This window comes from Spea bombifrons, chromosome 10 (assembly GCF_027358695.1).
Source record: "Spea bombifrons isolate aSpeBom1 chromosome 10, aSpeBom1.2.pri, whole genome shotgun sequence".
In the NCBI taxonomy this organism is placed as follows: domain Eukaryota; kingdom Metazoa; phylum Chordata; class Amphibia; order Anura; family Pelobatidae; genus Spea; species Spea bombifrons.
Window position 1 is genome coordinate 29485177 of NC_071096.1, and position 15005 is coordinate 29500181.

General features: G+C 41.8%; 2 protein-coding genes across 2 annotated transcripts in view; one reads left to right on the plus strand and one right to left on the minus strand.

Annotated features, from left to right (window-relative positions):
• The window catches only part of PSME3IP1 (proteasome activator subunit 3 interacting protein 1), a 235321-nt gene that overhangs the window by 59490 nt on the left and 160826 nt on the right, over positions 1–15005 (minus strand). The gene's annotated exons all lie outside the window — the stretch shown is intronic.
• On the plus strand, positions 32–11388 carry PRMT7 (protein arginine methyltransferase 7). Its single transcript, XM_053448915.1, has 18 exons — positions 32–161; positions 687–802; positions 3551–3587; positions 3743–3892; positions 3979–4087; positions 4521–4633; positions 5154–5383; positions 5773–5953; positions 6487–6614; positions 7069–7204; positions 7642–7725; positions 7927–7974; positions 8131–8220; positions 8689–8850; positions 10003–10077; positions 10317–10477; positions 10944–11040; positions 11138–11388. Exons 1-18 carry the CDS (start codon positions 150–152, stop codon positions 11300–11302), a joined length of 2094 nt encoding a protein of 697 aa, XP_053304890.1. The 5' UTR covers positions 32–149; the 3' UTR covers positions 11303–11388.

A 15005-nucleotide genomic window follows, 5' to 3' on the forward strand; every position in this document is an offset into this window, starting at 1 on the left:
CTCCGCCATATTCTGTGTGGCAAAGGCATGTGCTTCCGCAGCGGTGCATTGTGGGTGTAAATGGCAGCCTCCAGTAACATTGTGACAGTGACTTAGGAGAGCCGGTAACTGACAAGATTTTACTGGATCCAGCTGCTGTGCAGTGTTTAATGTATGACGAGGTAATGGCACTGATTAACTAAATGCTGTTTATTCTGCTTATTCTCTATGTCTAATAAACAGTCAGTGAGAATGTAAATTCCTGCCATTAATGATATCATGTTGATAGTTCGTATAGATGTATAAATAAGCTCCATATAGTAGCTATTACTATTGACATTTTGTAAAAATGTAACAATTTTAATTAAGGGATTTGCTTTGTCTAATTCCTCACACTTTTTGTTTATCTTTTTGATACGTTACACAAAAATAAACAGAATGTATCTTTTACACTGACTATCCTGATGGGGATTTACATCTTGGTTTCCATGGTGATCGCATGACGTTTAGAATTGCCTTTCCCCGGAATTATTTTCGGCGCGTATGGCGTTAGGACTGTCCGCGTCCCCCCAGATTGCAGATCCTCGTATGTGTGTTACAATAAGTAAAGCCGTTAATACGACATTATGTAAAATGCTTTAAATAAAGGAAACCGTGTTTCTAGAAGCCGCTGGTAATACGTAACGTGTCTCATTTACTGCGTGCAGGTATCGGCGACGGCGACCAGCATGAAGGTTTTCTGTGGACGCGTTAACCCCACTACCGGGTCCGTGGACTGGGTGGAGGAAGATGAAAATTATGATTACCATCAGGAGATCGCTCGGTTAGTATCGGAAGCATTACTTGGGGCATATTGATGCAAATGATAGATGCATGGTCCTTTGAAATGTTCGTGGTGCCCTCCCATATCCATTTGCACATTTCTATTCCTTCCAGCTATTTTCCATGCAGGAGATGTGTTTAAGCGAACATATCCCCCCGCGTGATTTACTCTCCTCCAGTCAGCTCCAGTGCTGAAACTTAGGATCTGCCGGTGGATCAGACCAGTTTCGCCCATCTGGCCTGTCCAGTTTTCCTGATGAAGAGACTCAAACCTTAATCAGTCGTTGGTCTCATCTTAGATTCAGGAGCTATATGTCTGTCCCATGGATGCCATTCCATCACTGGCTTGATGAATGCTGTGGGTGAGGGTCTCTTTTGATCTGCAAGTGCAGAAATCAGTGGAAGTGCTTTTCTGCCATTGATTGGCTACATGAAGAAGCCAATCAGTGACATGAATTGTTGGACCTTTGTGCGGGAGTATGGAGTAAAAACTGGCCAGGGCTACTATTGTGAATCGCGCACCCTACACATTCCTGCTGGGGCACGGTGAAGAGGGTACGTGACCCCGCTGGGCCCCTGCAGGAAAGCATAGAGTGCCAGGTTCACAATGGCAGAAGATGGGCAGCGGCGTGGCAGGCCTCTACGAAGTAAGGGGGGAGATAGTGTATGTATATCTATACTGTAGTGTCAGTCTGTAAGTGTGTGTTTATACTGTTATGTCAGAGTCAGTGTGTATGTGTGTATATGTACAGTGCTAGAGTCAGTATGTCTACTGTATCGTAGCTCCAGATTTATTGTGTATGTGGGCATAGTGTTAGCGTGTGTTTTTATATATGTGCAGCGTTATCCAGTGTGTGTGTATATTGTTGGATAGTGTGTGCATGTGTATAAGATTGTAGTGTTAGCATGTATGGTGTTGTATATGTTACAGTATGGCATTAACATAAGTGTGCGTGTGTAAGTGTATAGTGTTGGCTTGTGTGTGCATGAGTGTAGAATGTTAGCGTGTGTGTTACTGTTAGGTGTTAGTGTTTGCGAGACATTAGAATGTGTGTGTTACTGTATGGTGTTAGTGAGCATAAGATGTTATTGTGTGTGCTGTGTCGGGTTCACACTTCCACCCATGTAATGTCAAAAGAAGAGGTTATTCTCCATCCTAGGTGATAAATTACCAAATTACTTAATTACTGTATGGTGTTAGTGTGTGTAAGTGTAGGAATAATGGTTAAAATACAAGCCTGAGTCTTTATGGTGTAAAATAACTGCAGTACCATACAAAGTGGTGCAGCGCTGAAGAAAGATGTGTTTTTATGTTGTATTGCCCCAATAAACATCCTTTAACTGCAGACCACAGGGTAATATATGAAAATAAAAATGGGACTGAGGGGGGAAAAGGAAAATCTCCTTATCTACTAGATCAAAACCAAATTTCTTGACCCCTGCCTCTATACACACAAACACACACAATCATATAATAGCTAACTATATGTACCCTGATGTTGTAGCGGTGTAAAGTGCATTGAAAAGTTTAGAAGATTTGAATTTATGCCCGTATTTTCACATATATGTACCATTTCCGTCATCTTTTCTTTTTTTCTTTTAATAAATGTGCTGTTTTACCATCTTTTCCACTAGGGGATACTGTTGCCCCGCGCAGTATGGATTATAATGTCTGTTACTACAGCATTGTGTATGCATAAATCACATGTTACTTTTAATAGATTATACGTTGGATAAAAGTCTAATTTATAATATCTACTGTTTATTGAACATCTGGACCTAGTATCTGTAATTAAATTGTATTTTTATAATCCTGAAAAAAAAACATATTCCATTAAATGCACCTGCTAAATGTATTTTTATGTTTTTGTCTTGTCCATTTTACAAATACATGGGGGAACCTGCGATGCACTCACCTTATATGAGCTCCAGCTCGGGGGTCTGTTGAGCCCCCCGTGCACATGCACAGAAAGTGCTGCCATAGATTTCAAGGGGAAGGCTTTCTTGCTACTGATTGGTTGCTTCAAGCTGCCAATCAGTGTCAAGAATCTTCATACCATGGAAGAGGAGGGCCGCTGCAATGCTGCCTCTCTTATGTCAGCTTAGTGCTTTATTTGTACGTAACCTGCGTTCTTCTTTAGAGGGGGTGTCGGGTACGTTCCAGATGTGAACCCACAATAATATTTATGAATTTTCTCGGAACAAATGTATTTCTATAATAAGCGTAACCAATGAATTGTTCCATAACTGGATCGTAGAAGCATATGATTAACAGTATGCGGGGGAACGGATGTTTAGGACCTTCAAAAAAAACATAATATGGGGGGCTTGGTTACTATAATACTTTCTGGTTGTGTCTGTCCAATGTCTTCCAGCCTCAGACAGCAAATAATGGAGGGTTACGTGACAATTTATTATTGGGGTACACATCAGATGACCCTGATGTGTATAGAGAGCGAGGTTAGCCAAGGCACCAGGGGTACAGGCATGGTCTTGAGATGCCCCTAATATTTTTCGTTCCTTGGCTAGGAAAGAGAGCTTACTGTAGCCAGTTGTCATTTGGTTCCTCGAGCACGTCGTATTTAGTCATGGAATATCATGCAATGCAAGACTGGTATACAATATTTAAAATATACTTGACGGATGGTGTTATTTTTTGTGTATTGACACTTGCGTGGTGTGCTTGAGTTCCTGCTATATTGTATATTTGATTTTGTATTTGTTTAATGTATTTAATCTGCCCCCCCAGATCATCATACGCTGACATGCTGCATGACAAAGACAGGGTAAGTGTGGGTGTTTATTTCATTTCTGTAGGCAAAGTTCTTGATTTGAGGACACGGTTATTAATTGATTGTATACAGGACATGCCTGCTGTACATCAAAGAACATTTAAAATAGTGTTCCTCTGTGTTTATTGACGCCATCTCTCTTCCTTCAGAACAAGAAGTATTATGAGGGAATCTGTGCGGCTGTGAGACGGGTGAAGGAACGGGGGCAGGATGCTATAGTTCTGGATATTGGAACAGGCACTGGACTCCTGTCAATGATGGCGGCTGCCGCTGGCGCGGACTTCTGCTACGCCATTGAGGTGAGAAGGCCCCGCACGATTAGCAATTCAGGAGGAGCAAGTCTGAGATTTAGACTTTATGATGGGAATGTTTGTTTGGTCACCAGGTTTTCAAGCCGATGGCTGATGCGGCCACGAGGATCGTGCAAGCCAATGGTTTTGGCGAGAAGATCAAGGTCATTAACAAACATTCAACAGAGGTGACCGTGGGGCCAGGTGAGAGCGAGTTCATGCAGGAACTGATGCAGTTATCATTATTTATTTTTTTTGCGATGAATCCATTATTACAATTATGTAAATAAAGCTTTTCACGCACCAACGAAACTTGTGTTTCAAACCAACAAGAAAAGGCAACGTTCTATTCTTCATTTCTCTCGTTGTCTTAGAGCAGTTTTCTTCTCAGGAGGTTCTTCATCTAATAAAATGTCCCCTTGAAGGGAACCAGCGACTATAGAGTGGATGCTGTTACCATGTTGATCTTAGTTTTGGAAGATTAATGCCGGGAAACCATGTCCATTTTTTCAGAATTGGAGGTCTAACTCAAGACTGTCGTAAATCCGATGGGATTCTTCAGCGGTCTCGTTAAACAGCCAGAGAAATGCCTTGTTTTTAAAGCACTCAGCCTTTATTATCGTGTTTTCCTCTGCAGATGGAGACATGGAACAACGTGCCAACATCCTGGTTACTGAGCTGTTTGATACAGAGCTTATCGGGGAAGGTGCTCTGCCCAGCTATGAACATGCGCAGCACAATCTCATGCAGGTACTTTTAACGCAAAAATACTTGTAGCTAAAAAAAAAAAAAAGGAACGCTCACATGGTGAAGTACGGTAGCTGAACACAATTTGTCCTCATTTTCGCGGTTAACCATATGGAAAAGCTGTCACCAAGGTACCCAGAGCTTTGCAGAGATAAAACCCAGTATTTAATAAAAACATTTTGTCTTTTTTTTAAAAGTCTATTTATTATTTAAAGAGCATCTGTCATCCAAATCCTACATTTTTATCATCGTATACACCTAAAATATGAAATATAGGTTATAGAAACCTACTTTATATGTAGCAGTCATCTCAACTACCAGTTCTTGATTATTCCTCCCTCATTATGCCATCTCCGTTAAGTTGCTGATTATTGACGATTGGTTCAGGTAGGTAGGTGAAGGTAGGATGAGGAGAAGTGATAGAACTTCAGGAGAGGAAGCTGATCAGATAACGCTGGCCCTGCCACAGATCTCTTCTTCCTCAGGGTGAACTAAATTTCTTGTCCATTGGTTATTTCATCAGGAGCAGTGGGAGGCTGTCCCTCACAGGGCCACGGTTTATGCCCTTCTCGTGGAGTCACAAAGGCTGTGGAGTTGGAACAAGCTGCTCCCCTTGAGTTTGGATTCGGTGGATATCCGACCCCCGCCTGAGATGGAGAGCTGCCCCGGGGCCCCGTCGGTGTGTGATGTGCAGCTTAGCCAGCTGAGGCCGAGTGAATTCACGAAACTAAGCGACGTCCTCTGTGTATTCCGGTAACATTAAACCTGATGCATTAAACTCTTCTAACCCTTCTATGTTTGACTGGAATCCAGTAACAGAGGTCCCAATGCGGCTTGGGCCACCGATGCTGTCTACTCTTCTCCTGAGGAACCCCAAATATCTGATGGAAATGAATCCTTTAAAGCTACCAGTCGTATCCCTGGGAGAAGAACAGACTGTTGGATCTTGGCTCTTGTGTGTCATCGCTTTGTCATAAATCCTTGGAGAAACCTGTATTACCTACATAGTTACAGTTAGAACAATTTCCACTTCATTTTGTATTTACACGCAGCCATTTCTTTAGTTTGTTAAATACGTGGAAGCTTTAAACAGTAGTGTATAGCATGTGAGTGGTTCCAACCCTTTTGTATCTTCTCTGCAGGGTAGATTTCAGCGAGCAAGTGAGCAGTTCTGCGGTGTCTCACCCCGTACGTTTCAGGTCAGAGGCCGACGGGGCAGCTCAGGTGGTGCTGTCCTGGTGGGACATAGACATGGACCCAGAAGGGACTATAGTATGCAGTATGAAGCCAAGCTGGGCCTATCCCACCGTGCAGCCCGCTCCGGTAAGGATAATGTGTGCTTGTCTAGTTGAAGTGTGTGACCTCAGTTATGAAATGTAGGCAGGGGCTGTAGTGTTGGGCCGCGTATCATCATCCCAGCATAGAATGGCGAGTCATTGTAACTGAGCGAATTAAGGGAATAGCAAAGCCTCGGGCACATCTGTGTAAAATAAATGGCTTACCTGGCATATCAGTGGAAACTGACAGCTGGATGGTAAAACACGTATTGTTATCTTGGGCTTGAGTTTTTCTTAGATTATCTGCTTTTGGTCTGACCTCAAGTACAATCATATTGTATTTTAACATTAGCCATAAACACATTATCCTATGGTTGATATGTTTTACATGTTCCCCAGTGTTAGGAAAATACATCCTTCATTAACTAAGGGAAATTCACTAGAAAAATGTTTTGGAGAAATATCATGGCTGGTAAATAAAGGATGAAATGCTGGAATGTGTTCCTTGTGGTTTGATGTTATATCAGCCAGTACTGTCTCACCTGACACTCTCTCTAACACTCGTCTTCTCGCCGGCAGTGGAGGGATCACTGGATGCAGTGCGTCTATTTCCTACCAGAGGAACGGCAGGTGAAGCAAGGAGAGGAGCTTTGTTTAATTGGCCATCAGGATGATTACTGTGTCTGGTACAGCCTAACCAAACCTAGGTAATCCATTTTGTGGCCCTCGTATAAGTACAGCTTAGTGGGTCTAACCATGTCGGGGTGACTGTGTCCTGTGAGTTGTGTTTAAAGAGTGCATCTGATATGGCTGGATACTCAACCTTAATGAATTAAAACGATGGGAAGTGCATGTGCTACAGAGCTCATATATAAAGCTTTGGATGTGTATCCGTTTATGTTTGGGTTGGCATGTCATGGAAGGTGGGCTTTCTAGGTCAAAGGACAATTGGCCTTATAAATGAAATGTGTCCATTTTAAGGTTTTCTCGACTTGAAATGATGTTTCTAATGCCACATTTAGTTACTTAAGTGTTCAATTCAGCGATTCAGTTAATGATGATGTTCCTAGCCATTTCGGAGCCGTTTGTTATAATGTAGAGTGGTAGGTCTTGATGTGCAGTAGCTTACTGACATGTATTCCTTTTCCTTGCATACATCAGTGTAGAAGCACAGACCCAGGTACCTCTGGAACGCCCAGCATGCCACTGCGGAGCCCATATCACGTGGAACCGAGCTCGGTTTGGGGAACTGAATGACCGGCACAGGATTGAACGATACAGAGAGGCCATAAGGAAGGTGAGGAGCATCTCTGTAGGAGCCGCTAATAAATTCCCCCTGAAATGGATATCAATCATCAAAATGCAAGTGGTATGATTCAATCCGAGTAATCTCTATCACCCAAATGATATTGTGGTCCTTCGTTAATAGAGAGAGATGCTACCGGCTTTGCACAGAATGTTGTAGAGCACGTTTGTTTCTCACTTCCTAGTTAATTGTTCCGATGTTGGAGAGGTGTCCCTCTTGAAGGCATCTTGGCCATCTCAGGATAAGCCCCTAAACTCTGCCCCATAAACTTATCACGGGTTACCAGTCTGTTTGGGAAAATCTCTAGCTATTGCATTAATGGTTTGATATCACTGGAACCGCATGGACGTGGGACGGAAGAGCTGGCACATGTGATAGCCTGCAGTTACTTTACCAAGGGTTTACAGAGTGTGTTCCTTTCTCCGCAGGTTCTCACCCCGAGCAGTGTGTGTCTGTGTGTGAGTGATGGGAGTTTACTTCCGTTCCTAGCACACTCTGTTGGAGCCACACAGGTGATTATCTGTACAATGTGCAACGTGCAGTGCCGTCATTGCATGCATCACCCAGATTGTATCACGCTCTGCACTGCTATGTGTATGGAATAGAGAGATCTCTGTAATATATAGTAACTACATACACTATATCTATATGTACACACAGATGATAAAACTCTTTGAATAAATATTTTTCACCCTGTTTCTTCTTGTTTGCAGATTTACACTTTAGAGTCTTCCTCTATGTCCCAACATCTCATGGAGAAGGTTAGTGGGACCGAATATGTCTTAATCTTATCTGAGTCGTTTGTAATGAATCCATTGTTTCTACCGTTACCCATCGCTGGCACTTTGTGAAGAACTCCTTATTAACATATTAATGTATGTGGAATTATAAACGACAAGCAATCCGTTTGTCTCCAGCTTTTCCAAACCAATCAACTCGGAGATAAAATCAGAGTCCTCCAGAAACCTCCGGACGGTGTCACTGCCGCCGACCTCCAAGATGGGAAGGTAACTTATTAGACGTCCTTACACTGTATGAACGTAATGACTTGATGCCCACAGGGGGGCTGCTTTTCAAATTTAGCCAATTAAAAAGTGGTGGCGCGACCACATCAGTACATGACGTTTTCAGATGATGAGCTAATTCCATGCAGTGACAGAAACAGAAACGCGTTTGCTGCTTTAAATGATGGATTTTCTCTTGAAACGTTATCATATTAGTCAAGACGTTTAAACCCACCCAAGGAATTGACTCATCGTTTAGATGAATTAATAGTGACTTTTGGGGAAGGGATGTAAGTTCCCTTGAAGGATAGATTTTTAGGAGGGCAGATATTCTGTTGAAAGTGATGCCCAAGGACTGATTTTTGAAAACCCAAATCAGAGACTCTTTCTAGAACTAGATGCTTGAGGTTCTAGATGCTTGAGGTTCTCACTCTAGCACCCGCCGGACTTCTCTCGCATTTTGTCTTGTAGATATCTGCATTGATTGGCGAGCCTTTCTTCACCACCAGCCTCCTGCCCTGGCACAACCTGTACTTCTGGTACGCCCGCACGGCTCTCTCGTCCAAGCTCGACACGCACTGCGCTGTGTTACCCCTCAACGCGTCTCTCTACGTCCTGGCCGTGGAGTTCAAGGTGACAAACTCTTATTTATTATGGGGACTGCTAAAAGGAAGTCCTTGTCAGTCATGTTTTGTCCTTAAGGAACTCTTGCCCAAAGTGAATCTGTAAGCGGACAGATAAATTTCGCTTCTTTATCGCTTCCGTTCCAGGGCAAGGGTGACCAAGAGAGAGGTGCCCCTAAAATGCTTGTGTAGTCCTTTTCGGTGGCGCAACTATACGTTCTCTATATGCGCCTTTTATCCAAAACAATGACAAGTGAGACATACAATATGTATACAGACTCCTATGAGTAGTAATTAGACATCACAAGGTTACTATTAAAACCATATGGGTGAGTTGTCATTGAATATGTTGAATAATGCACTTTTTTTGGTGACACCACTTCCATTTATTTTCTTAACGTAAATCTACAGCCGTCCCTTAACTGGCGACTTCTTATAAGGAGTCAATTAGGTTTTCATGCGTCGTCCTTTTGACTGCTTTTTTGTCGCGTAGCAGACTTTGAGATGAAGACGTTAATTAAAACGATATTTAAAAGAGCAGCTAATATTTTCCCTTCGTTTTTTTACGAGAAAAGGCTGCGAGACTGATCAAAACAAGAAGTAATTACCCGAACGCAGTTGGCCTGTCCCCAGCTACGCATCCTCTGTTATTATCTCTGTTCGCTTTAAATACGTGGTTTATCTGCTCTCCGTACGAGTCCCGTCCTCTGTGAAGCAGTCACGCTCTGTACACCGTGAATATAGCCGAGACTATGCCATCAGCCGGCTGCCGGAGTCGGCCCTTCTGATTATATTCATACGTCCCGCAATTTCCTTGCACTCAGATAAATATGTTATTTTATTTCATTGTATGAGAACTGGAACAAAAAAAAAAACCTCATTTAATCTACAAGCTCTTTTAATGTGTCTTTTTAAAAATACCATCTTGATTCTCCGCTTTAATTATAGTTTCGTTCTTACGGCAGCCGCATTCATCATTTCAGAAGGTCTACTGAATGGACAATAACATCTTGAATGCTTTGCAGAGAAATTATATTTTTTTTGCTGCAGGAATTAGAATGTTTTAATTGGTCTCGGATTTACCCGGTGAATGCGCGGTTTGTGTTAAAGGATTTTTTGGGGGGAAATATTTGAAAATTGGTATTTTTTCTTTTTTTTTAAGGACCTCTGGAGGATCCGAAGTCCTTGCGGGACCTGTGAGGGATTTGATGTCAGCATTATGGATGAGATGATCAAGGTTTGGCGTTTTATGGGTTCTCTGGGCACACTGGGCCGTTCTCTGTCTGTGGCGTCGGTGATTAATGCGTTTCATTAACGGGCTGGCTTGTGTTTGAGGTAGACCGTGCACACCGCATCACCGCTGTCTTTCATTACGTTTTTACTTTTACATGTTAGGCCCCTATGTAAATTAGTCTGTGACTATTGCTTTTGTATACTTATGCTTTCATTGTTCGGATTTTCTGTTTTTTGGGGCAGAATTCTCTAAACTTTCGGGAGTCCCAGGAGGCCGAACCTCACCCACTTTGGGAATATCCCTGCAGAGCCCTGTCTGACCCCACCAAGGTTATGACCTTTGACTTTCGAGAGTTGGTCCCAACAGAGGAGATGAGCGCGGAGGGTTCTTTAAACCTGGTGCGGTGAGTACAATTAATAACTAGTGTTTATCAAAAACAGATAATATAAAGAAAAGGCCCCCTCGTTTGCTCCAAGAGCCATATTCGTCAAGATCCGTATACCTACAGATCTCTTAATTCTACAAAGATTTACTAACTACTGACATATTATAGACCAAGGCTATCAAACTGAGGTCTCCTACAAGGCTGTTACCCCCTAAAACATCCATAATTTATGCAACAATCATTTCAAGTAAATCAATACAATAAAAAATAACAGTATACGCTTCCAATATGTGCCAATAATGCTCTTAAATCCATCCACCAATGCCTTGTGTATTTCCAGGTAACTGACTTCTCTAATATTTAATGAACTGTAACCCCTGAGTTATAGTTGGAGGGTAACACTTGGTCATAGAAGACATTTAAAGCGCTCCTTCTGTTTATAAACTGTTTGTTCAGAATTGATTGATTTCCTTCGGCCCCCCAGGTCCGGTGAGTGTCACGGGGTGGTCCTGTGGATGGAGTATCAGCTAGCGGAGGACATTTCCGTCAGTACCGGGCTGCTGCGCGTGTCCAAGGAGAACGTGAGTGATGCTTGGTGACCTGTTTGCGATTTGAAACGAGTAAAACAGCAGATACAGAGATCTGTACAGAGAATCTGATTTATTCCTCCTTTTATAGGGCGACTGTCACTGGTATCCAAACCGCAAACAAGGCGTTTATTTCTTCAGTTCGCTGTTGGATCCGGAGCCAGCTCGGACGCACATCTCCATTTCCATCTCTTACTCTCTGACTTTCACCCCCAAAACGGGAGACATCTGCATGCGCTTCACGCCGCTTTCCTAGCAATTCACTCAGCCGCTCAGTGTTATTTCCTCATTCTCTGAAGGAGATTTATCGGATACCAATAAAATATTTTGTTTTATATACCAGTTTGTGTGTGTGGTTCAGTGTAATCCTGGATCTTGGTGTGCATTAAATCAACCAGTAATCATTATCATAAAGGTAACTAAAAAGGGAATTTCACAAAGCAGTTCCTCTCTGCTATTCTTGAGACTGTTGATGAATAATGCTCAGTTAATATGATAAGGGATGGGATCTTTAATCTCACCCTTTGTCTGCGGCCACACATATATATATATATATATATATATATATATATATATATATATATACGGTATATATATATATATATACGGTGTATATATATATATATATATATATATATACGGTATATATATATATATATATATTCCCATTAGCCTTTTATTACAGATTAAATTCTATATTGTAACTGATATTATTACATGCCCAGATTAAATGCTTACTTAGATGCAATCGAGTAATGGTTCCTTTTCGCCCATTGACTGTCTTCTCAGAGTTTTTCCAGTCTCTTGCTTTTACTGATTGAATTAGCTAATCTGGCGTTCACTGATGTCAGCTGTTTACTGTCAGTGTTTAAATATCCTATACAGCTAATCCGATTTACTATTATTTCCTGGACTTGTAATTAAATATTGTTTGTATATCCTGTCCTGTTAAAATGGAAAATTAGCACTTTTTATGGTTCGATGCCTGTTACGTTTCTTTCTATGAAGAACACAGGTCGTCGCCGTGGCATGTTCGTTCTACAGCTTTATATCCGTACCGGGATAGTGAACAACTTCAGCGTCATACACAATTGATTTTTTTCTCTCGCTAATAAGGTAAATGGTATTCCCCAAAAACCCTGATGCGATTTGGCTCAATGTGCTTTCATGAATGGTTTAGCAATGCTTACTGCTGCTTTAAGGTGAAGAGGCTGAATTATATATATATATATATATATTATATATATATATATATATAATATATAATATATGTGTGTATATATATATATATATCACACCATTCGAGTTCGGTGCCTCGGAATCCAGTAATGGGATTTCGAGCTGCCTGGGTCTGGTGGGCCACCCACATCTTTATTGGGCCACCTCCCAGACTCAGAGATTGTGAGTAGAATACACAGAGCAATGTTTGGGGGCTAATAAAATCTATTTCACCAACTGCTCGGAAATGAGGTGCATATTTTTGGGTGATCCCTCTCGCATATCGCCTTTGTAAAGGAAACATTTGGTGTCTCTTTGCTTGTAAGATTGCATTATTAGTGGAAAATAAGTGGAACAGCCTCCCAGCAGATGCAGCAGAGGTTAACACAGAGAGCGAATGGTTCTTATCCGCCGTCGAATTCTCTGTTTCTATGACCACTCGCTCTATGAGTCCTGCTAAATTCTAGCATCTTGCTGGGTCGACGGATATTACAAACTGTTAGAGTCCATTTAAATGAATAAAATATGCTTCTCCGGTGCATAAGCCCTTCGTTAGTTATTAAAGAGGCACGGAATTGCTTGATTACATTACTGCAGCAACCGCGTTGGGCAAAATAGGTGGTAAATGCCACATTATGAAGGACGGCTCTGCCACGGGTTTCCCTTTCTCATGCTTGTTTGTGAAATGTTGGACCCTTTGCCAGATTTCAGAGCACATTTATCCATTTAGGGTATATTTTTTCACGTGTACGTAAGGGCTATAAGTGAAACCTATAGATACTCTGTAGGCTATGCATCGCTATGTTTTCATTATCAGTTATATACATTGAGATATAATTCAGATGATCATACGTGTTCCGTCTGTGTTACAATATACGTTACCACTTGGTATATATATATATATATAATGAGCACACACGATTGCTCCGTAGGTTTTGCGCTTACGCATTCTACGTGCTGATTTCTGGTTTTGGGGGTTTCAGTTATTGTCTCTGCTTTGACTCGAAATGAGAGAATTTAGGTTTGTTTGCTATTATTTTGGAAAGGCACCGTCGTGTCTGGGATACCCGTACTTGGTGCAAATGCAGCGTTGCCCCAGGTAGTGGATTCCTAAACCGTTTTGGGCCGTTTTACCCCCCGCCATGTGGTGCCATATGCTGTTCTGTGTTGTTTTGGATCGCCCAGCGTTGCAGGTGTTAAATCCCACGGCTCTTTAACAGATGATTTCTCTAATTTCGGCCTTGTTGTTTTTTGTCTGTTCTGGAGATCTCCTGCGTGTCAAACCTTCAGCTCCCGGAATGTTTTCAAACAGATGGAACGTGTGGGTGATGAGTGTTGAATATTAAAATCCGTCCGTTCTCCTGTCTTGTTATTGATAGCGCGGGGTCCAGATGGCCGCTCGCAGGAGGAATTTAACCAAGTATCTAATAGCGGAATCCAAAGCTCTTACTGCAGAATCCTGCGCAACACCAAGGAAGTAGCGCATTCTAACCAGATAAGAAACCGTGCCCCTCGGCCCCTCTGGTGAAGATACTGTAGGCATTTCTGTAGAGCAATTCTGGCACATGGTGATTGCTCCAGGTTCAGAACTGTGTACCCGAAAAGGACATTAGAGAAGCCACAACACCCCACTATTGCGATGAACCCCTTAAAGTGACCTATGGATGGTTTTCTTCTAATTAGTCCTGCCATGTGATCGGTTAATTACAGAGTACCGGATAGGAAGCATCTGTAACCTCCATGATTTGTATTCCACCTGATGCCTGCTGATGGTCATGGGGTGGTTGTTAGACAACATCTGGGCAACGTCCAGCGACCCACCCCTGAGCCTTAAATAATCTCGTTCCATAGTACCCGTTCCTGCCGATACAGACCCCACCTACAGTGTCTTTATTGAACGTTTATTTATTTAGAATTGGCATTTCAGGTCAATGTGAACCTCAACGACAGATATGGATTTGGGGGGAATTGAGTGTCGCATTGCATGCATTTGGGGCAGATTGATATGTTTCTATAGACAAATATGCATTTAGAGCTAATGCTGAAGCTTTTATACCAGGGATCTCTGGCTTCTATGTATATTATAGATATATTTGGGGCTAATTTTATCATTATTGAGTTCCATGCAATACCCGACGGTGTTTTATTTGGCTGCAGAATTGGGATTATAGCGTACAGAACGGACACGCGGAGCTCTTATTAGTGCTGGTCGGAAGATGCTTAAAGGCTGACAATGTAATGAAACTCATATATTTTACATCAGTTCGCCACCTGCTTTCATGTAAACCTGAGAGAACCTTCTTTGTTGAGGTAATGCGCATGTGATCTACCATCTCTATTGGTGGCAGAACTGTTAATAAACCAGATGATTTAATACAATATCTATGTTTTTGGAATAATACCTAGATATTGTATAGCCTGGATTACTATGGTATTCCCCATTCTTTTATTTAATCAGCGATGATGTAATTAATGGTAATTACTCTAATTTAAAGTTTTTTTTTTTCTCGTTCTTTTATAGCTGGGGAATGTTTAAGTTCTCTTTATAACATTTATGGAACATTACCACGTCTCAAGAGTATTAGACCTAGCAATTTGTTCCCTTATTATGCCGGCATACCTCTTGCACGTTCGCGCTATTGTTAATTCTGTATTCTCCCCTCATTGGAATAGGGCTATGGAATCCGCTAGACGACTGTAAAGAAAAATGTAACAATAAAGAAACCTATAGAAGGACACAA

Excerpts from the sequence above, each read along its gene's own strand:
- PRMT7 (XM_053448915.1), top strand. Across the intron at positions 3,588-3,742 it reads TGCTGCATGACAAAGACAGG|AACAAGAAGTATTATGAGGG; the intron begins GTAAGTGTGGGT and ends CTCTTCCTTCAG. Across the intron at positions 7,975-8,130 it reads CCCAACATCTCATGGAGAAG|CTTTTCCAAACCAATCAACT; the intron begins GTTAGTGGGACC and ends GTTTGTCTCCAG.